Raw genomic sequence first — 26,036 nt, 5'->3', positions numbered from 1 at the left:
GGAGTGCTGCGAGGCCTTTCTACTTGTCGTCCTTAGCAGGCTGAAGAAATATGAAAATAATTTTACAAAGAAAACTCAAATAAATGACAGATGGTGATTACAAATAAAAAAAACATGCACCTGTAAACCAACACAATTGAAGAATTAGTAGAACTACCAAAGCAGGGTTAAATATTTAAGAGGTTTTATAAAGGATTAGGATCAACCGTTCAGAAGCAGTGACAGGGCAATTAACAGATTATAAAAGGAGGTGGCTGACTACCAAAAAATGTTATAAAAGTACTACTCAATAATTCTCTCTTTTCTTTGTAAACAATAACAATTTTTTGCAAGATGAACATTTTTACAAATGACTGTGTTATAAACTTATCAAGTAAACAAATAAGAGAAGGTGTTGTACTGTAAGTGCACTCGAATATGGTTTATTCTTCTTTATATCGAATAGACCCTCTGCTTCAATGAGTGCGTCGTCCCTATGTGTATTTGAAAAACATTGTTATCTTCTCAAAATCATGTTGACATAATTAAAGGTACCTTTTATGAAGCTTCCAATGTTAGGCATGTCCAAACATGGAATTTTATATGTTATATGTTGTTGTTTTCTTTAGGGCTATTTTTTATTAACATTCCTTTTAGTGTATTATTGTAGGAAAAAACGAAGTTAACATTCAAAGATTTTAACAACGAATTTATGTTTTCAAAACCACTAAAATAAGGCAAGCTAAGAATAATCTTAGGGGTTAATTTCTCCATGTTACTTTCACTATAAAACTTTTTGTGGGCTTTATTATAACAAATATCTAGTATATGTGAAGCATAACATAAATCCGTCTCTATTTTTCTTATGTATTCGATTTCTTGATCCCAATACTGGCGACTGACAATGCGCAAAGCTCGTAAAAACATAGAAGAAAAAATTTATATTTTGGTATTAAGGTGATGGCCTGAATGAAAATGGACATAAGTTGAGTTGTTGGTTGGTTTCCTACAAATACTGAATTTACATTGAAATGGTTCTCTATGTATTAAAGCATCTAAGAAATGGAGGCAATTGTCTTTTTCAGATTCTAAAGTAAACTTAATGTATGGTACCTGGTTATTCAAATTAGTGAGTAAATCATTTACATCAATACCAGCAGGCAAAACAGCTAAAATATCGTCAACATACTTATACCACTTTAAAGGAGTATAAATGATATTAGGTAAATATCGTTTTTCAAAGAATTCCATATACAAGTTTGAGAGGAATGGCGATAAAGGGTTGCCCATTGCCATACCAAATATTTGTTGGCAAAATTCACCATTGAATATAAACTTACAATCACAAATGCACAACCTAGTGAGTGAAATAATGACTTACAGGTAGAGGTAATTCACGATGTATTAGTTTATTACTAAGATACTCTAAAATGGAATCTATATTGACTTTAGTAAAAAGTGAACAAACATCAAAACTAACAAATCTATTAGTGGGGCAAAAAGTGACTTTGTTTAATTTATCAACTAAATTTAAACAATTATATGTGAGAATCGGAGATAGTTCCAAGTAACTGGGACAAGAGCTTGGTAATATATTTCGAAAGTTTATATGATATTGAGCCAACAGTACTGATAATAGGCTGCATAGGATTATTTTCTTTGTGCGTTTTTACAAATCTGTACAAGTAAGGTAATGAGGGAAATATTACTGACAACTGACCTATTAGTTCTTTTTTATCTTTAAGGATTTTTTCACTGTGCTATTGAAATTTTTTATGACTTGATCAAGGGGATTTTTTTTGTTTGTTTTTTGTAAGTCGTATCATCATCCAGTAGGGCTTGCATACATGGTATGTAGTCAGTTTTTATCTAAAATTACAATACTATTCGACTTATCAGCTTTTGAACGTGAATTGTATTGTCTTTTTTAAGATCGGTCAAATTTTTCATATAGCGAACAGGGAAATTACTTTCATGCCTAACATTGGCAGCTTCATAAAAGGTACCTTTAATTATGTCAACATGATTTTTCAAATACACATAGGGACGACGCAACCACTGAAGCGGAGGGTCTATTCGATATAAAGAAGAATAAACCATATCTAAGTGCACTTACAGTACAACACCTCTTATTTGTTTGCTTGATGAGTTTATAACACAATCATTTGTGAAAATGTTCATCTTGCAAAAATTTTTATTGTTTACAAAGAAAAGAGAGAATTATTGAGTTGTACTTTCATAACATTTTTTGGTGGTCAGCCACCTTCTTGTATAATCTGTTAACTGTCCTGTCACTGCTTCTGAACGGTTGATCCTAATCCTTTATAAAACCTCTTAAATATTTAACCCTGTTTTGGCAGTTCTACTAATTCTTCAATTATGTTGGATTCCAGGTACAATTTTTTTCTTTTGTAATCACCATCTGTCATTTATATGAGCTTTATTTGTAAACTTATTTTTATATTTCTTCAGTCTGCTAAGTAAAGGACGACAAATCGAAAGGCCTCGCAGCAGTCCACTGTTTCTCTTTCCTTCGTGGATTTTGTCTTTTTATATATATATATATATATATATATATATATATATATATATATATATATATATATATATATATATACATATATATATATACATACATACATACATACATATATATATATACATACATATATATATATATATACATACATATATATATATATATATATATATATATATATATATATATATATATATATATATATATATGAGGAGCAATCACAAAGTATCAGGACTGATGCTAAAAAGAGAAAGCTACAACGCGTACCAATTTAGCGTTTAATTTTGTTCGAAGTAGTCCCCTTCGGAAGCCACGCACTTTATCCAGCGCTGTTACCTTCGAGGGAAGCATTCCTGGAACTCGTTGTCTGGGATAATCAGCAGCTGCCTCGTCGCATGCACTTGGATCTACCTCCGTGACGTCCTGAAATCTTCTCCCTTTCAAGTGGGATTTGATTTCTGGAAATAGGAAAAAGTTGCAAGGGGCGAGATCTGGGGAATACGGTGGCTGTCGGACCCGGGGGACGCTGTGCTTGGCAAACAGCTGCTGCACAAGCTGCGCTGAATGGGCAGGCGCAATTGCCACCCACCAGACACATGCAATTCTGGACTTTTCCGACGAAAAGCATCCCGCAAACGCCGCAACGCGTCACAATAGTACTCCTTGTTTACTGTCTGACCAGGTGGAACATACTCATGATGAACAGTTCCCTTGTAGTCGTAGAAAACGATGTTTTTCTCAGTTCTGCTGGTTGCATGTCCTCTAGTTCGTTCGTCACTATCAACATTTTGTCTGCCATCTTGAAAACGTGTGAACTACTCGCACACTCGTGTGCAGCTCATACACTCCTCTCCATACACTTTTTGCGACTTTGGGAAGGTCTGTGCGCAGGAATCGCCAAGCTTTGGGCAAAATTTCATGCAGATTCTCTACTCAACTTTCTCCATCATAGTCAAAGTGACGACCACACACTTTCCTTTTAAGCACTGCTGCTATAAAGAGTGGAAGTGAGCTAGGACACTAAAAACTTAGTGTGCATGCACAGTGGGGGTCAAGGTCAATCTATGCCAATTGCTCTCATTCTGCGTATCCTAGCTCCTTTACTATAGCAGCAGTCCAGATACTTTATGTTTTTTATATATATATATATATATATATATATATATATATATATATATATATATATATATATATATATATATATATATAAATATATATATATATATATATATATATATGTGTGTGTGTGTGTGTGTGTGGGCTGTGTGTTACAATTGGCAGTTCAGCTTATTTGTAGTGATACTTTTCACCTTCTCACTCACAAAGCTTTTTTATTTGTTGACAAGCGGATCCAAAAAGGTCGAGAAGTTGGACATTGTGACTATTACATACATATATATCTTAAAAAAATGACAAGTAGATTCTATATATACATATATATATATATATATATATATATATATATATATATATATATATATATATATATATATATATATATATGTATATATATATATATATATATATATACACACATATATATATATATATATATATATATATATATATATATATATATATATATATATATATATATATATATATATATATATATATATATATATATATATATATATATATTATATATTTTACCTTTTAGTTTTCAAACCACTGAGCTGATTAACAGCTCTCCTAGGGCTGGCCCGAAGGATTAGACTTATTTTACGTGGCTAAGAACCAATTGGTTACTTAGCAAAGGGACCTACAGCTTATTGTGGAATCCGAACCACATTATAGCGAGAAATGAATTTCTATCACCAGAAATAAATTCCTCTAACTCTTCATCAGCCGGCCGGGGAATTGAACTCCGGCACATCGAGTGACAGTCTGCAGCTCTACCGACTCACCCAACGGAGAGCTTTATACATATATATATATATATATATATATATATATATATATATATATATATATATATATATATATATATATATATATATATATATATATATATATAATGTGTGTGTGTGCATAAAATCAGGAGATTAGCGTGGAACATCTGGGGTTCTGCTTTTGATACTGGACGCTGCGGTTCAGGATGCCCAGAGGCAGAGCCGTGGTTAGGTAAGGACATTTTCGCTACGTGATGACAGGTAACATGGATTCTTATCATTCCCCGAAATAAATGAGTTGTAATTAAAGGTATCAGAAATGGAATAAGAGACACAAGCCTTTTATAAATACTATAATTTGATGATCTAGTTGCTTCAGTAACCTGCATCATTCATATTTTCTTCGGTATATAGGAAGGAAATGCGGTTTTCTTGAGACACTTCAGAGATAATAAAAATAAAAGAGAAAACATGTCGGCCAAATTTAATTTCTTACTGACCGCGATAACACAATCATTATCTAGCTGCGAGTCAGAGCGTTTCAGAAATGTTGTTAGGTTTTCATAAGTGTTTTGCAGTTCGCTGCCCACCTCAAAGGACAACGGAATTATGGGTCATTACTCTTGCTAGTAAATTTGAGGTGTTTTGGATACCAAACTAGATAGGAATTTACACAAAAACAAATAAATAAACATGTAAATAAAATAATAAAAACCTTTGAAAAAAGAAGGTAATGGTTTTTTACATGTGCACACTCTGGACTAACTAGAGCCTGACCCTCGAACTAATAAGAACTAGCTAAATAGTAACTGGCAGCTGAAGCCATTTTAAAAATATTTTCTTATGAAAAGAACCATATGTACTGTTAAAAAGTGCTATTATAGGAATTATTATTACTACATGTAGAATTTATGTCAAAACGGTAAGAATAAAAAGTCTGTCTCCCGTCACACATTTATCCAGGTTCCATAGATTTTGTTTCAAGTTTCGAATGTAGAACAAATACACAAAAAATACAAAGTAGAACCAATTAATAAAAGATTATACAGACTGGCAACCAACATATGGGGCAAACTAGATCAATACAACAGCGAATTAACAGAAGAATCCGTAGCAGAAGAGAGAAACCACCCAAACAACACAGACCACCGATGGTGGAGAAGAGTATCTTCATATATTCATCGTGATGAACCTCAACCATTATATTATTAAGAAATGCCTTGTGAAAAAGTAATATTTAGAATTTACTATGTAGGTATCATGCAAAATCATTATGATGATTAACATCAAGGTTAAAATGAGGAAATTGGAACTTATTTTTTATTTTATTTTTATTTTAAATATGATTATACTAATAAGAAATAAAATTCAAAATATGCAATATGTACAATTCACCATGTTATTATAATGTAAAATTATTATTGTATTATGTTAATATTAGAAAAATTGTACCCTTACCTAAATAAAATTGTGGATAAACCACACTTGACATTAGTCTTACTAATATTTCACTTTCTGAACTATTCCCTACCATGGTTAGCTAGCTAACTGCCCTCACTCTTCTTTCACCCATCTTACCTATCAGCTAAAAAAAAAAATATATATATATTTTGTTCTGCACCAGTACTGTTTATTATGCAGGGTTTTGTTCTAGTAATGCTTTTTTTTATATTTTAGCTGAATAAGAGCATACACGAAGAATTAATGTGCTTTGTCTAAAGTAAAAATTGTCCCCATTGTAAACAGACCATCTGCTAAGACATGTTTTTAACGTGAAACAAAAAAAAAAAGAAAAGAAAAGTGGAGTTCCATCAGCAGAGCCTCAGATGTTCAGTTACTGTGGCACTCACTCACTCTGCGGCTGACGTTCGCTAACTTCCAACCAGATCACCTGAGAGCGCGCAAATAAATGATTAACACTATCTTTTCATTTCTTATTCCGATAAAGATGACTTACGACAGCAGCAACAAAAAATCTTCTTGAATTCTTCTTAAAACGTAAGTTTATGCTTAGAATCCTACAAACTGTAACGAGCGTACAGTAGATGATAATAAGCCTGCAAAGCAAACCATTAAGCATGGCGAGCGTGCTGCCTCGCACCACATTCACCTTCTGCATTACAGTAGTTGTCTGAAATGGATGTCATGCTTGTGCACTTGGGGTGAAAATCAAGAACTTACAACTTTGGTCAAATTATTTCGTCCACTGACTCTTTCCTTTGCTCATAGACAAACAATATTTTTTAAAATATATGGGCAAATATAGCCGATGATTCCTTCAAAAGTTAAAGTATACCTTAGTTTAACCAGACCACTGAGCTGGTTAACAGCTCTCCTAGGGCTGGCCCGAAGGATGAAACTTATTTTACCTGGCTAAGAACCAATTTGTTACCTAGCAACGGGACCTACAGCTTATTGTGGAATCCGAACCACATTATACCGAGAAATGAATTTCTATCACCAGAAATAAATTCCTCTAATTCTTCATTGGCCGGCTGGAGAACCGAACAGAGGCCCAGCAAAGTGCTAGCCGAGAACGATATCGACCCGTCCAACAAGGAACTCAGTTAGTCGCGTCAAAGAGCAACTAGGTATTTAGAATTAATTTTTCGCGGGTAACTGATGTTATCGTCTTCACCAGAATTCAAACAAATATCCAACCAAAAACGAGCAATTGATTGCGTGATGAATCTGAGTGTCTGGAGCGCGTTTATGGTCGCCAGATCCCTTTTTTTCAGTTGGGTAAATTATTTTGGTACAAAATGTCTAAAGCCAACATTTTTTTTTTATTTAATTTAACAGTAAATGATATCGGCAGATGGTAACCCCGGCTACATAGGCGATGTGCGCAGGAAACGCTGAAAATAAAAGAAAGTAAAAAGTAGGTTTTATGACACCAAAAATCTTAGGTTATCTCTGTATTCTCCTTAAGTTAAGTATATCTTAGTTTAACCAGACCACTGGCTAAACCGCGTTGTTATTACGTCTAATTTTTATAATCTTGTGTAAGACTCTGGAATATTTTATGAATAATGCCCAGTTTAGACAGAATATTTTCCTTGAAGGACAATGGGCCCTTGAAAGCTTGATTTGCTGCTGGCGTGCCTCCGGTGTAGGGCGTGATAATTTTGCTGAAGATTTTTGCATAGAAGTCCATCCTCGATTCAGCAGCTGAAGTGTCAATGTGCAGTGACCATGAATGGAGTGTGGAAGAGCTGGTTGTTGCGGATACTGATGCGGAGTTCTGATGTGGTCAGTGTAGAGAGACTGGAGAACCTAGAGAGTCTGAAAGTGTTAAGAGGAAGAGAAAATAGAGTAAACGTGGGGAAGAGTGCAATTATGACAGCAGGTGGAAACCTGGAAGTAGCTCAACGAATGTTAATGCGGATGGTAAATAAATCGAAGCTGTTAACCCATACAGGTATTTTGAAGTAATTTTGTACCGAATGACATGATAAGAAAGGGGCGTCACACAAGTGAAGTGAAAGGGACAGCCCAGTCATGTGGGAAGAATGGAGGAAAATAGGTTAGCAAAAAGAATGTAGGCCTATTCTCCGGTGGTTTCGGTAGGAATGAGAGGAGAAAGAACAATAAAGTGATTTTTAGACAAAGAAGAAAAAGGTACTGAGAAAGAAGGGCCCCATACCAAGTAAGCCAAAGAGTACGTGCAAGGGTGAAGTGAAGGAACCAGTGTGCATAGGTGTTCGACATTATGCTTAATCATCCATGAGTCAGCAATTACAGTTCGAATGTGGAGTTACCACTGATTTCATTTCCACCTGGAGGCGGAAACAACGATATATGATATATATATATATATATATATATATATATATATATATATATATATATATATATATATATATATATATATATATATATATATATATATATATATATATATAATGCGTGTGTGTGTGTGTGTGCGTTGTTTGTGGAAGGGTGGGTGCATGATGTATGAGTATATTGTAATTCAGTCTGAGAATACTGTGCCTAACGTAATTATATATATTGGGCAAGCTTAACCCTCTGATAAAATCTTTATTCGGATCCATCGCCTCTTCGTGGAGTGAGTAAACCCTCAGAAACAACATTGTCTATAGATAAGTTTATCAGATAAAGGTGTAAATCTAATCGAGCTCATTCATTATCGCCGCTGTTCAGTCACTCGGACTCAGTGGTGGAATTCGGGTGCCTGCCGCAACCATCCCGGAGGCCCTTGACTTTCATAAGAACGTTTGGTTCGATTAAGCGGTTGGTTGAATGTGTGTTAGTTGAATATGGCGACGGAATTCAGGCCTAGATTTTCATAAGAATGGTTTATTCGATGTATTAGGAGGTAACTGGGAAGAAGGCAGACTGCGGAGGAAAATGGTAACAACAAAAGCATGACTCGCCGTGCTTTTGTGTGGATGTTTGGTTTATTATGACGACCGACCATTCTTGCAAAGAGGCGGCGCGAACGTGAGTGTCCGAGTCTTTCGTGGGGATGTCGGGATGAACATTTGGTGAGTTTTTGTGATCAATCGTGTGGGGTGAATGCTGTGACTCTAAAACGAAAGAGAGTCGATAAAAAGGAGGTCAGTGTTAGGGATAGGAAAAACAGAAGTATTTTTTTCTTGTAATTGTTTGAAAGAAGAACTGAAGAAAGTGTAATACCTGGAGTTTTTTACATCATAGCCAATCCTACTAAAATTAGAAACGAGGGATGTCCGCATCAGTGGCTATGGCCCGGGAAGAACTGAGGAGCCTGAGACTTTCCTTGTATCGGGGAAGCAAGGCCGCTTCCCACTCCCCCCACGTTTTAAGGGGCCTTCATATTACTACTGCATGGCAGGTTAAGGTAGGCAGAGGGCAAGTTAGTACTAGAGTACCTAGTTAAACGCTAAAGAAGCTGTCAAATTACTGGATTTTGTTGAGAGATTAGCAGTGCCTTGAAGTCTTAAACCTTTCGAAACGAATTTTCTTCTGACCTCTTCGTTCAGCGCTGCTAGGTAATTTAACTACAAATTTATAGACGTCCCCACCACAAGCACACACCCACATACACACAGAGACACACATACACACACTCATATATACAGTATATGCATGTGCGTGTGTGAGAGAGAGAGAGAGAGAGAGAGAGAGAGAGAGAGAGAGAGAGAGAGAGAGAGAGAGAGTATAAACCTAAACAGGAAAAATCGAATAATAGGGCGCCATGTGTATCACAAATATGTCCCGTCTCTCCTATTATCGTGACTCGGGGGAAAACGAGTGAATTCGGGGAGGTCACAGGAAGTCATTATCAGCTGATGCGGAAGCGCAGTCATGCGGCAGAGTGTTGCCAGACATGCACGATAAATAAACTCATAAAGAAAAGAGGCCAATAAATTATAAAAAGATATCACGATAACGATTAATCCCGATTAATGATAACACTTTTCATTTGTTATTTTCGAACCAAGAATCCTAATAAGCGTTCCTGCAAAAATATAGTGTGTCTGTGCCTCTTCCTGTCGTATGTGGAAATAGCTAATAGAAACTATGGCTGAGCAGGTTTTGTACCTACCCGCACTGACGGCGCTGGAAAGTTCTGTCTGCTAGAAAACAAAACTAAACCGCCAACCTTGGATTTACCTTGTAAGAACTAACCTTGATCGTTTTTTGATGCTTTCCCTTTTAATTATTCTGCTGAATCGTTCCATGGGTGACTGAAGATACCTTGAGAGGTCTGCGAACGACTAATAGACGCTTTGGTTCCATGGTTCCTCTCAGTATCTTTGATCGCCAAGTTAAATTTCTGTTCTAATTTTCCGGTTTGATTTGTTGACAGCCTCTTGGGTAAAATCCGTCGCCGGAAGCTACAGTATCTACGGCGCTGTATCTAGATAAACTGACGATGAGGAATGAATACTTCTTGATGACACCAAATCTTACCTGATACATAAGAGGAGGGAAAGATGATAGCGTTGTTTTGAGAGAAATGATTGTAATAAGAGAATTGATCAGAAATTGGAAACAGCGATGACGGATATAATGGAAGATGAGTATAACTGCTATAAAGACCCGTTTGTGTTGGCTAGCTCGTTTATCTGTGAAATGTCAAAGAGCAATTAGTGCAGACATTTTTAAACCTAACGAAGATGAAAACGTGTTCCGTGGAAAATCGACCTTTTTTTGATGTGGAGAGCAAATAGAATAAAAAATAAAAGATGTTTTAAACCTGTGGTATTATAATTAGTAGAATTTTTCGTAAAGGGCCCACTTTGGTCGCGTAGCTTTTATTTATTTAGGATTATGTTTTATCTTTGGTAGCTCAGTGTTGGTACACTCCACTAAACGCTCTTCATTTAAAGGAACAGTGAAACAGACTTGTCTTTGTACTCTTCTGTGGGTGAGTGTTATTACCCACAAAGTGCGCTGCAAATGCTGTGCTTCCGCTGGTGAAATCGCTCCCTTGAACTGAGAGACAAGAGGAAGCAAGCATGGACGGGGACATACTACAAGACATGGGCATGCAAGAAGCCAAAACAAAGCTGTATGTCTTCTGCCGCGATGTCAACAGTACAAGCCAGTATCACATACATGGTAAGCTGCACTGAACCCTCAGTTACGTTAGACAAACGGTAGTAGTAACTGGGCATATCTGAAATTTAAGAGACTGTGTTGAGTGAATATGACCTCAGCAACTACTGTGCATTTCAGGGTCGTGTCTAATTGATTGTCGTCGATAAAATCTTACTAAAGAACCGGATATGGACCGTATTTTGGAAATAGCTATTTGAGGCCACAGCCTAATAGGCAAAAATATGCAGTGATGTCCAGTGTGGATTATTAAGGCACTTATCAGAGTAAATCAAAGAAATTGAAATTTAGCTAAATGTAGTAAGCACCCAGAGAGAGGCTAGTTGTGATGTAAACTATGACATCAGACGTAATAGCAGGGTTCCCAGTAGTATGTTAATGATTGTAGAAACACAAATATTTGACCATCTTGTGCAATATGCAATACCTTGAGTAAGATATGCGATGATTATCGAAATTCTATTTTCTCTATTTCCATCGAAAGTTCTTCACTTATGGTCTGCTCAAAGCTCAAGACCCCGATTCACACAAGGCTGGCTTCATCTTAACGAACAGCAGCATATCCTTTTACATAATTTTACATTACAATCATTTTTTTTATTTCATATTTCTTTCAATTTCAATAAAGTTCAGTATAGTCAGTGGATTACTGGATTATAAAATTTAGGACATAGCCCAAGCGCTTGGACTATGAGTTAAGAATTTCATTCAGCACTACAATGTAGTTATGATTAAATGAAATATATAATCAAAATAACTGAAAATTGAAAGAATGAGTAACTTCAAAAACCTGGAATATAGAGACTCACTGATAACCGCTCAACAACCCTACACCAAACATTAGTATCAGTTCCAAGTAAGTGAATCAAGCGTATAGAAGCAACAAAACTGACACAGAGGCACACTAATAAAATAATGAAGGGGGAGAAGTGTGCTATACCAAGCACCGTGGGTTTATTATGGGATTGATCATGCATTAAAGAAGTTAAGGTTAGAACATTTGCGTTATGTTACATTCATTGAGCAGGACTGAGCAGGTACACGTGAACCGAAACTTTTTAGGAGACAATATGAAGCAACAGAAACTTCAGGGTAACGATGGTTGTTTTCACAGAGAGTGTTAGAGTAAGACTTGGTCCATATTGAAGTTAAAGGAAACGTGAATTGCGCCATGGAACTGTATTACATAATTAATACTCTCATTTGATGCACATTCCCTTATTGTACTCTACTTAGAGACATGACTCATCAAAAAGGTGGGGGAGAGAGAGAGAGATTATGCAGGGTAGGTGTTTGAGTGTGAGAAACAATATAAGAATTCCATATTTTATACTATTACTACTACTACCAACGTCTGAGTCTTCCTTCATAAGTATAGGGGCGGGGTGTCTAGTAAAGTACGTCGTACCACATTATGAATGAGTGGGACGGCCTTCAGTAAAGACGTTTCACTAACCTCTATCTACGAGCCTGCTAGATTTAGCTAAGTTTCCCTTTAAATTTCTTTGATTTACTCTGATAAGTGTCTTAATTATCAACATTAGACATCATTAGGCTGTGGCTTCAAATAGCTATTTCCAAAATACGATCCATATCCGATGCTTTGGTCAAATTTTATCGACGAGAATCAATTAGACACGGCCCTGAAATGCACAGTAGATGCACTTTATTACCTATAAGAATAGAGTCAAAGGTATTTGCTTTCTGTTGCCAAGCTCTCCCTAAGAATATTAGCGAACAAACCTCGAGCTCGAGCACAAATGGGGTGCAGTTCTGGCCCAACTAAGCTTCAGATACCGTAACAGGTTTTGAATTCCTTCATAGGAGCAACCATTTAAATCCTTGTTTAACCAATCCCACATGATTGTTTTGTAGTTTGTTCATGGTTTTTTTTATATTTTCATTTAGCTTTTAGTAAATGGAAAAGTATTTCAAAGGTAAGTGTGGACAGCATGAGATTGTCGATTAGTGACTGACGGAAATCTCAGGGTTTAAACGTCATCAAAACTAAGCACAGGAGAGGAAACGAAGAATGGTCACTGCTTCAGAAAAGGAGAGGAAAATAGAGTAGTGGCAGTTGAAATTGGGAACTTCTTTTAGCAGTGTTTCATCAGCGTTTATTCCAGTTCTCATTGCCTTCTACTATCTTACCTTTTCTAGATTTGCGGATTATTTTTTGTAACGCAGCTTGATTATGCTTAACTAAAATCCATACTTTGATGTCATTATTAAAGTTTTAGATAATGACAGGTAATGTCATTACATAACTGACATTGGTAAGCACAATGTCAGTTTCCCATTTCGGATTAGTGTGCTTAAAAAGTCTGTATCCATCGATCAGTTTGGATTTTACGTACACTCTAGCAGTCACTCTTTTCGTATGCTAAAGAAATCATATTAGGACGCTCTGCTGGCCTGGCGTGATTTCATGATTCTGCACAGATTGAAAACAGAAAAAAAACAGTTGAGGAGACGCGCCAACATTCGATCATTTGTTGACTGTTAAGTCTGAAACCACCTCTTACTTAGCGACATGGCTCGCTTGCCACCCAAAAAGGAAAATCCACATTGAGAGAAAATGAACGTGGTCTAACCCGGGGCTGTTTAAGAGTTTGTTTTCAGTGCCATGCCAAATTTTCCTTACTCTTGGTGAAGTGGCCTCGTTATGACATTTACGCCTCCTGCAGTACCATAAAGAAGCGACCACCGGTTAATTAACCTGCTTTTTTTCCATCAAAGGTTTTGGATGTTTGTTGTCAGATCAATGAAATTTTTTCATCTATTTAGATTCTTTCCTTTTATTCAAAGTTTATGTAAAAAACCTTATTTTGTAATCGCAGACTTGTCGCTGAAAACCTCTATATAGGATTTTCTTCACACACACACACACACACACACACACACACATATATATATATATATATATATATATATATATATATATATATATATATATATATATATATATATATATATATATATATTATGATTCACTAACAGAAACAAAAGAATCAGCATGTACAAATTTCGGCGTGTGAACACACAAAAAGAAGCGAGATCACAAATAAGGATTCCAGTCCATGTTTACTGTATTTCTTAAATGGTTAGTTTATTTCCAATTATAAAACATTTTAGAGAAAGAGAGGGAGTTGATATTTTGGGTAGGGTCTCTCTCTTAATGAAATGCGGAATTACGGGGATATTAAATACGGTTTTAACTACATATGTTTCTTCGTTGTTTACTCTAATTTATACATCATTTGTTCGCCGGCCACGTGTGGATGTTAGTAAATGCGAGGCTTTGGTATGGAAATTCTCAGACGACATGAAACAGCACTCTTATGTTGCAATGTCATCAGTTCCAGGATGTATTGCGGGGTTTTCCTCAGCAGACTCCGTTGTCAGATCTGCTTTTTTTTTTCTATTTTTGTTCAAACCCCCATTTAAAGTTAAAAGTTCCATTACAGTTAACCTATTTTTGTCCAGTGAATTCTGTCTTCTAATACCAATTTCCATGTATGTTTGGATTTAAACTATGATAAAAGTGACCTTTTAATGTACAAAGGAGTTATTTGAACTTAAGAACACTTTTTGTAATCGTAAATGTGAACAGCAAGATTAAGTGATTGGGTTTTTACTAGTGCTTGAATTATGTAGATACTGTTTTCCGGAGTCATTCGAAAGAATCACATATTTTCAAGTTTTTCCCCTATTTTGCAGTTTCTCCCGTAAGGCTTAAGATTCAATTCTTTTAAACCCTCCCTAATTTATGAGACTAGAACCTTGGCTAAGTTCCTTATCATTAATATTCGGGTAGTTCTGACTGAAAAACAGCCAAAAAGACTGAACTGAAATGTTCTTGGAATCTGTAAACAGGCGTCATCCATGAAGTGCCCACAGATAGACTTGGCATGATCTTCGAGGCATTCAGGCATCTTCTGTTGAGTTTGTTGTGATTTTAACGTCCACTTTAAAGTTAGGCTGTGGTGCACTTTTCAATGTCAGTTGAACAACAAGTGTATTTTCCTAATTTCGCAGTGGAGTATCTTGATTATCGCACGAATTAAACAACTTTCGGTGCTGTCAAAGATTTTGCACTTAAGAAAAAGATGAAATTGATGATAAGCAAGTAGATAATGAATTTTAAGCAAAAGGGGTAGATGTGTGCTCAAAACATAATAAACAATGAGACTTTCCCCCTTCAACTTTGAGGCGCATGCTTACGAACCTTAATTACAATCATCTTTTAAAGAAATAATTCAGTCCCGTAGGAAGGTGGTGCCGCCAGTGCACTTCATGTGGCACACAGTAGGCAATACTAAAGGTTGTTTAAATGGTCCCTTCATCCCCTAGCTTCACTCACTTTTGAGCCTTTTACTTTACCTCCTTTCTCACTTCCTTTCTTCAGTCTTGCTGTCCAACCTCACTAAGTATTACTTCCTGGTGTAATTGTGGGGGTTTCCCCAGTACCACCTTTAAATCCTTGGACTAATTCTTTATTTTCTGGATCTCCTCATCTTGCTGTCCAGCCACTCTAAGCCCCTCTTTTCGCTACCTTAAACGCTGAATGGCAGAGAGTGCCCCAGTTGTGTGCTCGACACCTAAATTTCGTAAATCAATCAATCAATCAATCAAGCAATAACTAAGAAAGTGTTTGTACAGATACTTCAAGGGGATCCTTGTTTTGGGAAGAAGAAAATTGGAAGTAAGCATACAAAGTATTCAATAAAGAAATGGGCACTTGAGGTATTCATGGCAGCACAGTCTCTGTGAAAACAAATTTTTCTGCTATTTCAAGTAGGATGTGCTCTGTACCACTGACAAAAATAACGTCAAGTTACCTAAAACCTTGTTTACGTTGAAACAGACTGTCGAGCTGCTGCCGCCATGTGCCATGAAATTCAGTCTTGGATGCTGTGTAGGCTACAGAAAGTTTTGATTTCCTGGAATTCTGACAGAAATTTACTCTGATAAGATACAGTAGCTAAACTAAGTTTTCTTTAAATTTCATTTAGTTAATTTAAAATATACTTTTATGTTCTTATATGACAAATACAAGATAGTAAAGTGAGTTCTTCTTTTGCTGAAATAAATAAGATGTCAAAATTGGTAAGGAAACTGACATGATTATTACTGAATAAGCATTCAGTTGAGCACTGTTTACCTATTTCCAGGTGTTTATCCAGTAGCGCGTTAAGAATAGTAGTTTTTCATCAAAACCAATGGTTAAAGCTGAACCAGGTAAAAATTTTAAGGGTGGAGTGGTGAAGCTAATTCCCCAAAATTAAATGGTTGCTTTTATAGTAACTGTGATGTAATCAGACAAGGAGACTTTAAACTTTTAACCAGTTAGAATAATGTACTTCATTACTCTTTATCTCTTTAGGAACAAACGATGGGCGGATGTCGATGTCTTTGATGATAGTCATGCTTGTTTTAGGGTTCGTTACATTTTTCGTCAACCTGGGCGTTATCATTCGCACAATCAAAATCCTCCGCCACGGGCACGACAATAAGCCAGCGTTCTACTTTATAGGTGAGTTACCCATGTAAAATTTTCGTTTTCTATTACACGTAAAACCTTCCGTTTTCTGTTTTATTTTATGATAAACAAAGTTAGGCATAAGATCTTTAGTAGTAATAATAATAATAATAATAATAATAATAATAATAATAATAATAATAATAATAATAATAATAATAATAATAATAATAATAGGCGCCTCATCAGCCACAGAGTTATGTCCCCGTCAGGGCGAGGTAAATTACATGTTCTATTAAAGCCTAATGTACCTGTGTTGACCTATGCTGTTGATTAGTTACCTGAGAATTGGCAACATCACCCCAAAAAATTGATGAAACTCAGAAGGGTAGAGAGAAGTAACAAAGAACGCATCATGAGAGGTAAAACGGGGGAGCAGTTACACTGCAGTGTGAGTAGGCTACAAATCACAATATGCGAAGATATAAATTTTTTGCCAAGTTAAAGTTAAATCAATTAGTACCATCGATTAAATTCACTATGGAATTGGGAAATGATGAGTGCTTACCCTTTTTGGATGTCCTCATACGAAGAAATAGTAATGGGTTTAAATATAGTGTTTACAGAAAACCTACTAATATTTCTTCCTATGTGCATTTCTATTCCGGACTAAGCAATAAGGTTAAGAAAAGTGATTATTATCACTTTTGTACGTGATTCAGTAGAGATGTATGAAAATAGGATTATCATATTTGTAAACACAGTACGAGGGTAGTAATTATAATGAGTTTCCAAACTCCGCCTCCATGACACCTGTCAGGTGTGGATCTGAGGTGGGGTATGGTCTGTTTATCAGCAATGTCCCCTGAGAGTCTATTGTGATTTTTAGCCAAATGAGTTTTAAAGGCCACTCCTACCTCGACACCGGCCTGAGTGGGGATATGGAGTCTCTAACGGTTGTATATGTTCGCCAGTACTGTTCTTGTAGTATATATATTTGTGACTTCTCACACTCTGTATCAGTCCTTCGTCAATGGCTTGGAAATAAAGTCGAAACCGGTCAGGACCTACACCCCGTTTCTTATTTTTCACCTGTGGTAATTTGTGATAAATGAATCACGTACAAAAGTGATAATAATCATATATATATATATATATATATATATATATATATATATATATATATATATATATATATATATATATATATATATATATATATATATATATATATATATATATATATATATATATATACTTGTGTGTTCATGTATGTACAGTATGTATATATGAAACAATTGAATTATATGAATAGTTTTGACATAAATGTCACGGAGGAATCCCCCCCCCCACAAGACATTAAGATACGATAACAATACTACTACTATACATATGCACTGTTGTCAGTCGTCTTGCCTGGAGACAGGGGTTGGAGAATGGTACCGTGTTATAGTTGACAAGTTGGGTATGAAGACTACTGACATTTACACTGCCTGGGAATTAGGGTAGGCCTGTCCTACCTGCTTTTACATGATACTCCTTGGGTGTATGGGTCTTATTACTGGTGAGGCCAGGTGATGTCTTCCCACTTGGAGACAATTGAACGCCTGATGTCCATTTTAGGTCGTCAAGGTAAGGTGGTATTGAAGAAAATCCCTGGTCCTCAGTTCCTTTCTTTAGTACTCATTACATCATGCCAAAATTCTCCTAGGCTTAGTCTCCTGGACTTGGTTAATTTACATATTCTTCAGAACTCCTGGACTAGGTCAATTTACATATTCTTCAGAACTCCTGGACTAGGTCCATTTACATATTCTTCAGAACTCCTGGACTAGGTCCCCGGAAATATAACTTTTATTTAATTTTGATTTCAAGAAAAACAATATAAGTGAGTAGTTTAAAACAACAAGAATAACTCTTTATATTGAGGGACCTCAAAAAAACATATCCACTACATACTATGGGAACTGCTTTTCCTTCATAATTGGATAAGGATCAAATATTGAGCAGTCCTGGAATCAATTAACTCACAGTAAGGTGTAAATCATTTGGTACCCTACTCCACACAGTATTAAATGTTTGTACACAATATATGTCAGTGGATTAGGCTACCTGAAAGATACTGAGAAAAACGTAAACTAAAATGAGGTAAAATTAGGCTAAGGTGCCTTTTAATAGGATATAGTCTAGGCTACGCCTCTTCAGAAATCGTTAAGGATAGCCTATGCAAAGTTTACAGGGCTGATTTTTTACTAGGTTACAACAGACCACAAAGTTAGGTTAGTTTAATAAGGGTACAGGCTAAGTCCTATGTAATTAAGTTTTCCAAGAACTTATATATATATATATATATATATATATATATATATATATATATATATATATATATATATATATATATATATATATATATATATATATATATATATATATATATATATATATATATATATATATATATATATATATAACAAAAATAGTCATAATTCCTCATCCAAACAGGATTAGTCTTGGGTAGACCGTCTTAAATTACAGTATAGTCTAGTCTAAGTTCGTGATCGGCAAGGAAATTTCCACGAGAGAGGTAGGGGTAACCCCAAGATGCCCTGTAGGACAGCCATTTTGTGGTACCCTTTTGGCACTGGTATTTATAAAAACCTTATAGGCCTACAACAAAACACTTATAACTATCTTTCAACGTTTTAAACTATCTTTCAACGTTTTACAACCCTATCAAATGCTAAGTTACAACTCAAAACAACACAGCAAAATCTCATGACAACTAATGAACGTGAAGTATCTTTCATGACGATGAAAATTTTCCACGTTAAGGCGTTGCAATTGTGACCGCAGAGGACATGATGGTGGATTAAATAAAAGCGATCACTACATAAATGAGTCACTTTAATGGAGAATGTGGGAGATACTGCAGTACAGAGTACCTTCGGCCATGCACTTGCCGGTTACACTACTTGAGGCGGCGTCATGCCACGCATATCATAAGAATTATGGGTAAAAACAAATGACTGTACCCAAGCGTATAATCAACATTACCAATGCATCATAAATAAAAGTTTAATATTCTAACACGCCCTCATAAACTTTTATTCTCATCAATCTGCAAATTACTGCACATCAAATACATACATCATGGTAATCAAAAACAAAAAATATATAGCTATCAAAGGTCAATATTACAAAACCATTAATGACACAAATTAAAATAAATCAACTTTGTTTTAGTTACTGGTTTTGTAAACATATCGGCTTTATTTTCACTTGAGGGGACATACACTAAATCAACATTTTTACTCATAACTTCATTACGGATAAAATGATAGCGTATGTCTATATGTTTAGACCTTTGATGGTAAACAGGGTTCTTAGCAAGTTTAATTGCCCCTTGGTTATCAACAAATAACATGATGGGTTTGACTTCAACATTAGTCGTATCAATTAACAACTGCTGCAAAAATTTTGCTTCTTGGATAGCAAAAGTCAATGAAACATACTCAGCTTCACAAGAACTTAAAGCTACATTGCGTTGTTTCTTACTCTTCCAAGAAATAAGAGCACTATCAGCATTCATTTGGTAACAATAACCTGAAATACTTTTACGATCTTCAGAACTACCCCAGTCTGAATCGCAGTAACCAAAAATCTCAATAGTATCATAAGACCTCTTAAAAACAAGGCAATGTTGTTTAGTACCTTTAAGAAATTTTAGAACATATTTACACATAGCCAAATGACTTTGAGTTGGCCTAGCCATATACTGTGAAAGTTTCGACACAACAAAACTTAAATCAGGCCTAGTACAAGTCATGATATATATCAAGCTTCCAACAATGTTTCTGTAAAGAGTACTATCATCTAGTTCAGGACTTTCCTCAAAAGTACATTTATTAACACTTAGATCACAAGGAATTGACTTTGGGTTGCATTCATCCATTTTGAACTTCCTCAAAACTTTCTCAATGAACTTACTCTGGTTCATTTTTATACAATCTCCATCAAAAACAAACTCAATACCCAAAAACCATGAAAGTTTCCCTAAATCTTTCATCTCAAATCTATGACATAATACACGTTTAGTGTCAAACAGAACTTTCTCATTACTACTGGCAATGATCATATCATCAACCCAAACCAAAATAATTACTTGAAAGTTATGTCTCTTATTGACATACACACAATGATCACTTAATGACTGCTCAAAATTATTTTGAATTAAGAAATCATGAAGCATATTATTCCAATTTCTGCCTGACTGCTTTAAACCATACAGAGATTTATTCAATTTCCAAACCAATTGTTCATTATTACTACCTGTTTCATTGTAACCTTCAGGCTGTTGAACAAATATTTCACAATCAATATCAGAATTAAGATAGGCAGTTTTAAAATCCATACAATGCACAATTAAATCATGTTGTACTGCCAATTGTCATACGCAAGGCAGTATAATTCAACCTTCTAATTGAGAATACCCTTTTGCAACATAGCGAGCTTTATATTGCTCTTCACCATTTAACCCTTCTTTAATGGCATATACCCATCGTCCACCTACAATACAACGGTTGTTTGGTAAACTACACAATTCATAAGTATTGTTACCTCTTAAAGATTGAATTTCATCATCCATTGCAGCTTTCCATTTGTGAGCCACATGTGAATTTAATGCCTCTCTATAGCTTTCAGGAATTTCAGTTACTTTACAACAATAATGAACAGAATAGCCCAGTAAATCAACATCATCAGGATCAACATATTCTTCAAGATATTTGGGAGCAGTTCGCTCCCTACTTGGATAACGGGACTCACCTTCCCTTTCAGTTTCAGTCAAATCTGCATTGATTTCACTATGCCCATCTTCAACAAGGATAGGTTTAGAAACAGGATCACTTTGATTATCATTAACAGTTGTTTTCTTTTCATTGCAAATGACATTCTCATTATCAGAATCTGATTCACTATCTTCTGATTCACCACCTTCCTTTAGACATTGGGATTTATCAAAATTGAATTTATCAGTAAAATGTACTAACCTAACCTTTCTCAAACTGTCAGTTCCTGGATAATATACAAGATAAGCAGGACTGCATGAATCATAGCCAACAAATATTCCCTTTTCACATCTTAGGTCTAGCTTAGCTTTCTTTTCTACATAAGCATAACACAGGAACCAAAAATATGCATATTTTCAAGTTTAGGCTTCTTAGACATTAACACTTCATATGGGGTTTTATCTAGTCTAGAATTATAGCATCTATTCCTTATACAAGCAGCTGCCCTAACAGCATAATTCCACATGAATTTTGGTAGCTTTGCTTCAATTAAGAGACATCTAGCCATTTCAAACAATGTACGCCACATTCTCTCAGCAGTACCATTTTGGTGTGGTGAATTTGGTGAAAAAATTCTTGTTTAATCTTATTACTTACCAGAAATTCTTTAAATTCTGAAGAATTAAATTCTCCTCCATTATCACACCTTAATCTTTTAACAACACCATAAGAACTAGTATCAGCAAGGAATTTCTTAGTAGCATTAAGTGCATCACTTTTCTGTTTCAAGAAATAAACAAAAACAGATCCTGAATAATCATCTACAAAAACAATACAATATTTAGATTTCTCCCTTGATTCAATACTCATTGGTCCAGCAAGATCACAATGTACAAATTCCATTTTACTCTTTGCTCTCTCATCTGGTAATCTGTTCCTAGATAAATGCATTTTACCTTCATGACAAGTTATGCAATCAAAATTACTTTTGTCACTAATTTTCATACATTCAGCTTTATCTTCTAACTTCAAAATGTCTTTAACATTGCAATGTCCCAAAACCTTATGCCACTCCTCTAGTGAACAGAGATTTACATGAGCTTACATTATTTAGATAATACAGCTTACCTTTCTTATTTATTTCAAAAAGACACACCATTTGGGCTTATCAACTCAGAATGATTGGGATTAAAGCTTACTGTAGCTCCTTTACTAACAGCTGATTGTACAGAAAATATATTCTGCTTAAAAGTAGGAATATACAAGGCATTATCAAGAACAACATTTTGTTTTATACCATTTGTATCATAAAGTACAATTTTAGCTTTACCTTTACCTTTAACAATATTCTTGCATCTTGCACCATCTGCAAGTTCAACCATATGTTTTGATTCATCAAAGTCTTCATCAAAACACTTAAACTTGGATTTATCAGTAATGATGTGGGAAGTAGCACCACAATCAACAAGAACATTACATACATCTGTAGATATGTTATCAACAGAGCAACTCATTTTGAAACAAAATTCTTCATCACTATAATTATTAGTGGATCTAGGCTTACAAACATTCACAGTTGCACTAGAAAATCTGGTAGGCCTATTAGCCTTTCTACATTCATCAAAATTGTGTGTTATGGTTTTGCATTCTTTGCACCACTTACCTCTGTCTTTCTTCAACTTACACTCGAAAGACTTATGTCCAGGCTTACCACGTGAATAACATCTTACTGATGAGCCACTGGCAGACCCACCATACTGAAAATCAGGATTCTTCTTATAATTCACCTTAAGGACGTTCTCACTCTTCACATTAGGCCTATGTGCCTCTCGGCTCCTCAGGCTTTCTTCATAACTCCGCAGCAGAGACTTGAATTCCAGAAATGTAGGCTCACTATCCTTCTGCATAACAACAGTATTAAATGGAGTAAATTCCTCTGGAAGGCCCTTCAACACCATAGCAATAAGAAGGCTGTCGCTGATCGTTTCACCAGCTGACTTTAACGAAGTAGCGGCTGCCTCCGCTCGAAGAAAATAGTCCGTCACACATTCTTTCCTCTCATTTTCAGTGACGTCAGCTCCGTGTAGAGGGAGATGATTCTTGGTTTCCTAGTACCTCGGCAATGGTCCCGTAGAATCTCTAATGCTTTTCTTCCATCGTTGAATGCATCTCTCATTATTAATTGGAGGCTCTTATCATCTAAATTTGAACGATCTCGGCAAAAATATCAGCATTTCTAGCGATGAATTCCGCTGAAGTTCGATCTTCACTTTCGTCTAGGTAAGTTTTCGAAGTCTCAGATGGGCTAGAAATTTTATCTCCCACATTTCATATTTCTCCTCATCACCATCAAAATACAACTTCCTCTTGCTTGAGCTGGGCCCATAACCTGTGACCGCAGAGGACATGATGGTGGATTAAATAAAAGCGATCACTACATAAATGAGTCACTTTAATGGAGAATGTGGGAGATACTGCAGTACAGAGTACCTTCGGCCATGCACTTGCCGGTTACACTACTTGAGGCGGCGTCTTGACACGCATATCATAAGAATTATGGGTAAAAACAAATGACTGTACCCAAGCGCATAATCAACATTACCAATGCATCATAAATAAAAGTTTAATATTCTAACAGCAATCACGTTCGACTGGGCATGCAACGCTGCACCTAAATCCTCATTTGCTACTGCTCTTTCATGATAATGATTTGTTCCAACTAATGAACTAACGGTAATATTATGACTAAAAGCTTACCTTGCAAGGGATAGATAATAACTTGTACTAGTAATTTCGTAAAGTAGCCAAAATGAAGGGTTGACCGTTTGACATCCCCCACCTTCGACAGCGTTCTTGACCGTTACATGTTTTGCTAGTGTTACCAAAATGCAGAAGAAAGATTCAGGACAGCCCTCCCATACTCAGAGCGAAAGAAAAAACAAAACAAGGGACTGGCTACACTGCTATGCATTCGACGACAACAACCAAAAATGAAAACATTTCATAGTCACAATCACTCTTACAGTAGTAGTATAAAGATATTAGAGTAGGATGATGAATTAATTCCTAAATAAATCAATAATAATTAAAGGAATAATTTTCCCATTACATAAAAAGGCTTAACTTGATTTGATAAATAATTTGTTGAATATATATATATATATATATATATATATATATATATATATATATATATATATATATATATATATATATATATATATATATATCTTGGCCTTTTATTGCTTTTACGTGAATCAGTACAGAACTGAAGTCATTACTTGAGGAAGTTCCAATATCGCTTACGAACTACCCGATAGAATAAGGGATGTTCTATTAGGACTTGTCTTTGAGGACTGTTGCTGAATAATTCCTTTTATTCTGTTTTTACGAATGACAAAAAATAGGTTTTTACTTTTTACTAAGGGGCAAATACTGATAAACCGTCTGGTAACAAACCCCTTTGCTTAGAAAAACGAATTGTTCTAAACATTCTTCTTCGGAATCAATACAACTTAATGATGAATACCGACTGCCGTAAGCTTCGCTTGTGGAATCAGTACAGGTCATTCCTAAACACTGGTTCTCTTTCCCTTTCTTGAATATTATGAATTTGGGAATTTTAAGAAAGAAGCCCATATACAAATATCACAATAGAATCAATGGAAATAAGTCATGATGTGATTACTAAATGAAGGAGAAAAGAGGCTAAATGAAGTAGCATATCAACATGACTCAACATTCATGAGTAGCCACAAGGAAAGCTTTGCCAGAAACTGCCTGACGTCTGAACTGACAAATCAACCTTGTGACCTGGCCTATGAATAAACTGAATTTCTTTCTATATCAGCTAGGTTAAGACCCCATACTTTTCCAAGGACCTAATATTTCTTTTTTAGTTTTGTTGAGCGATACAAAAGCAGGTATTGTTTTGTTATTTCTTTTGGCAGGACATTTTATTAGAATAATGATGTATCATCGTGCAATTTAAAAATGTATTTTTGAAACTCATTTTAAAATGATTTTGAAAATTTTTGCCAAACTCTTTAATCTTTTTCTTTCTAAATTTCTGATTTTTCACCGACGACTGACTTCTAGTTACTTCATATAATATGAATGAGAGCATGCACATGAGTAAACCTCTCTTTTTGTATTTGAATGTCGCTTACAGTATTTTGTGACTCAAAAAACACAGTATTTGTCTAATATCTTTGGGTCATATAGAAAATTAATACATAACCATTAACGTGCACTACAAATACAATTTCCTCCTTCTACCTGTAATTTTCTCGTCGCATCAACTTGAACGTTATTTTTTTATTATTTATTCATCATTTGTCCCGGTTTTGGAGATTTATCTGCTAACGTTTACGTACATATTTGATTCAAAAGATACTATGAACCATTTTCTTGTTTTCAGCGAAGACGAACATAAAGATTTATTCTATCTGCAGGAAATTTGGCGCTGAGCGACCTGGCTATCGGGCTCTACATCGTCATCGCTTTCCTCCTCCACTTGACCAACAAGTCGGACCTTTGGCAGAAGAAGTCGTGCACCTTACAGATAGGTCAGTTTCTGTTTAATGATAATAGTAGGTGAAATCAACCATTTTTATTATTATTATTATTATTATTATTATTATTATTATTATTATTATTATTATTATTATTGAACAAAATAAGGAAAAACAAATGAAAAAGGCAACACAACCATTCAGTAAATATATACAAAGCAGCAAATAAGTCAGAACATATTTTAGATCACTATTGCACTGTGCCTCTTAAACTCG

The 26,036-nt window shown here is 35.3% G+C and overlaps 1 protein-coding gene across 7 annotated transcripts in view; it reads left to right on the top strand.

Annotated features, from left to right (window-relative positions):
- LOC136837219 (muscarinic acetylcholine receptor gar-2-like) overlaps nucleotides 1–26,036 on the top strand; it is a 133,235-nt gene that overhangs the window by 68,339 nt on the left and 38,860 nt on the right. For 2 of the 7 annotated variants that reach the window (XM_067101899.1, XM_067101894.1), the window contains exons 2-3: nucleotides 16,364–16,513; nucleotides 25,701–25,814. In XM_067101899.1, the coding sequence (XP_066958000.1) occupies nucleotides 16,381–16,513; nucleotides 25,701–25,814 (247 nt within the window). In that variant the 5' untranslated portion in view covers nucleotides 16,364–16,380. Of the gene's footprint in view, nucleotides 1–8,579; nucleotides 8,665–8,687; nucleotides 8,919–8,955; nucleotides 9,254–10,707; nucleotides 10,981–16,363; nucleotides 16,514–25,700; nucleotides 25,815–26,036 lie in introns of those variants that run through there. The other 5 variants (XM_067101895.1, XM_067101896.1, XM_067101897.1 and 2 more) reach the window with 5 other exon arrangements.

The sequence above is a fragment of the Macrobrachium rosenbergii genome, chromosome 58, assembly GCF_040412425.1.
Source record: "Macrobrachium rosenbergii isolate ZJJX-2024 chromosome 58, ASM4041242v1, whole genome shotgun sequence".
Classification (NCBI taxonomy): domain Eukaryota; kingdom Metazoa; phylum Arthropoda; class Malacostraca; order Decapoda; family Palaemonidae; genus Macrobrachium; species Macrobrachium rosenbergii.
This window is presented reverse-complemented; position numbering and strand designations above follow the sequence as displayed.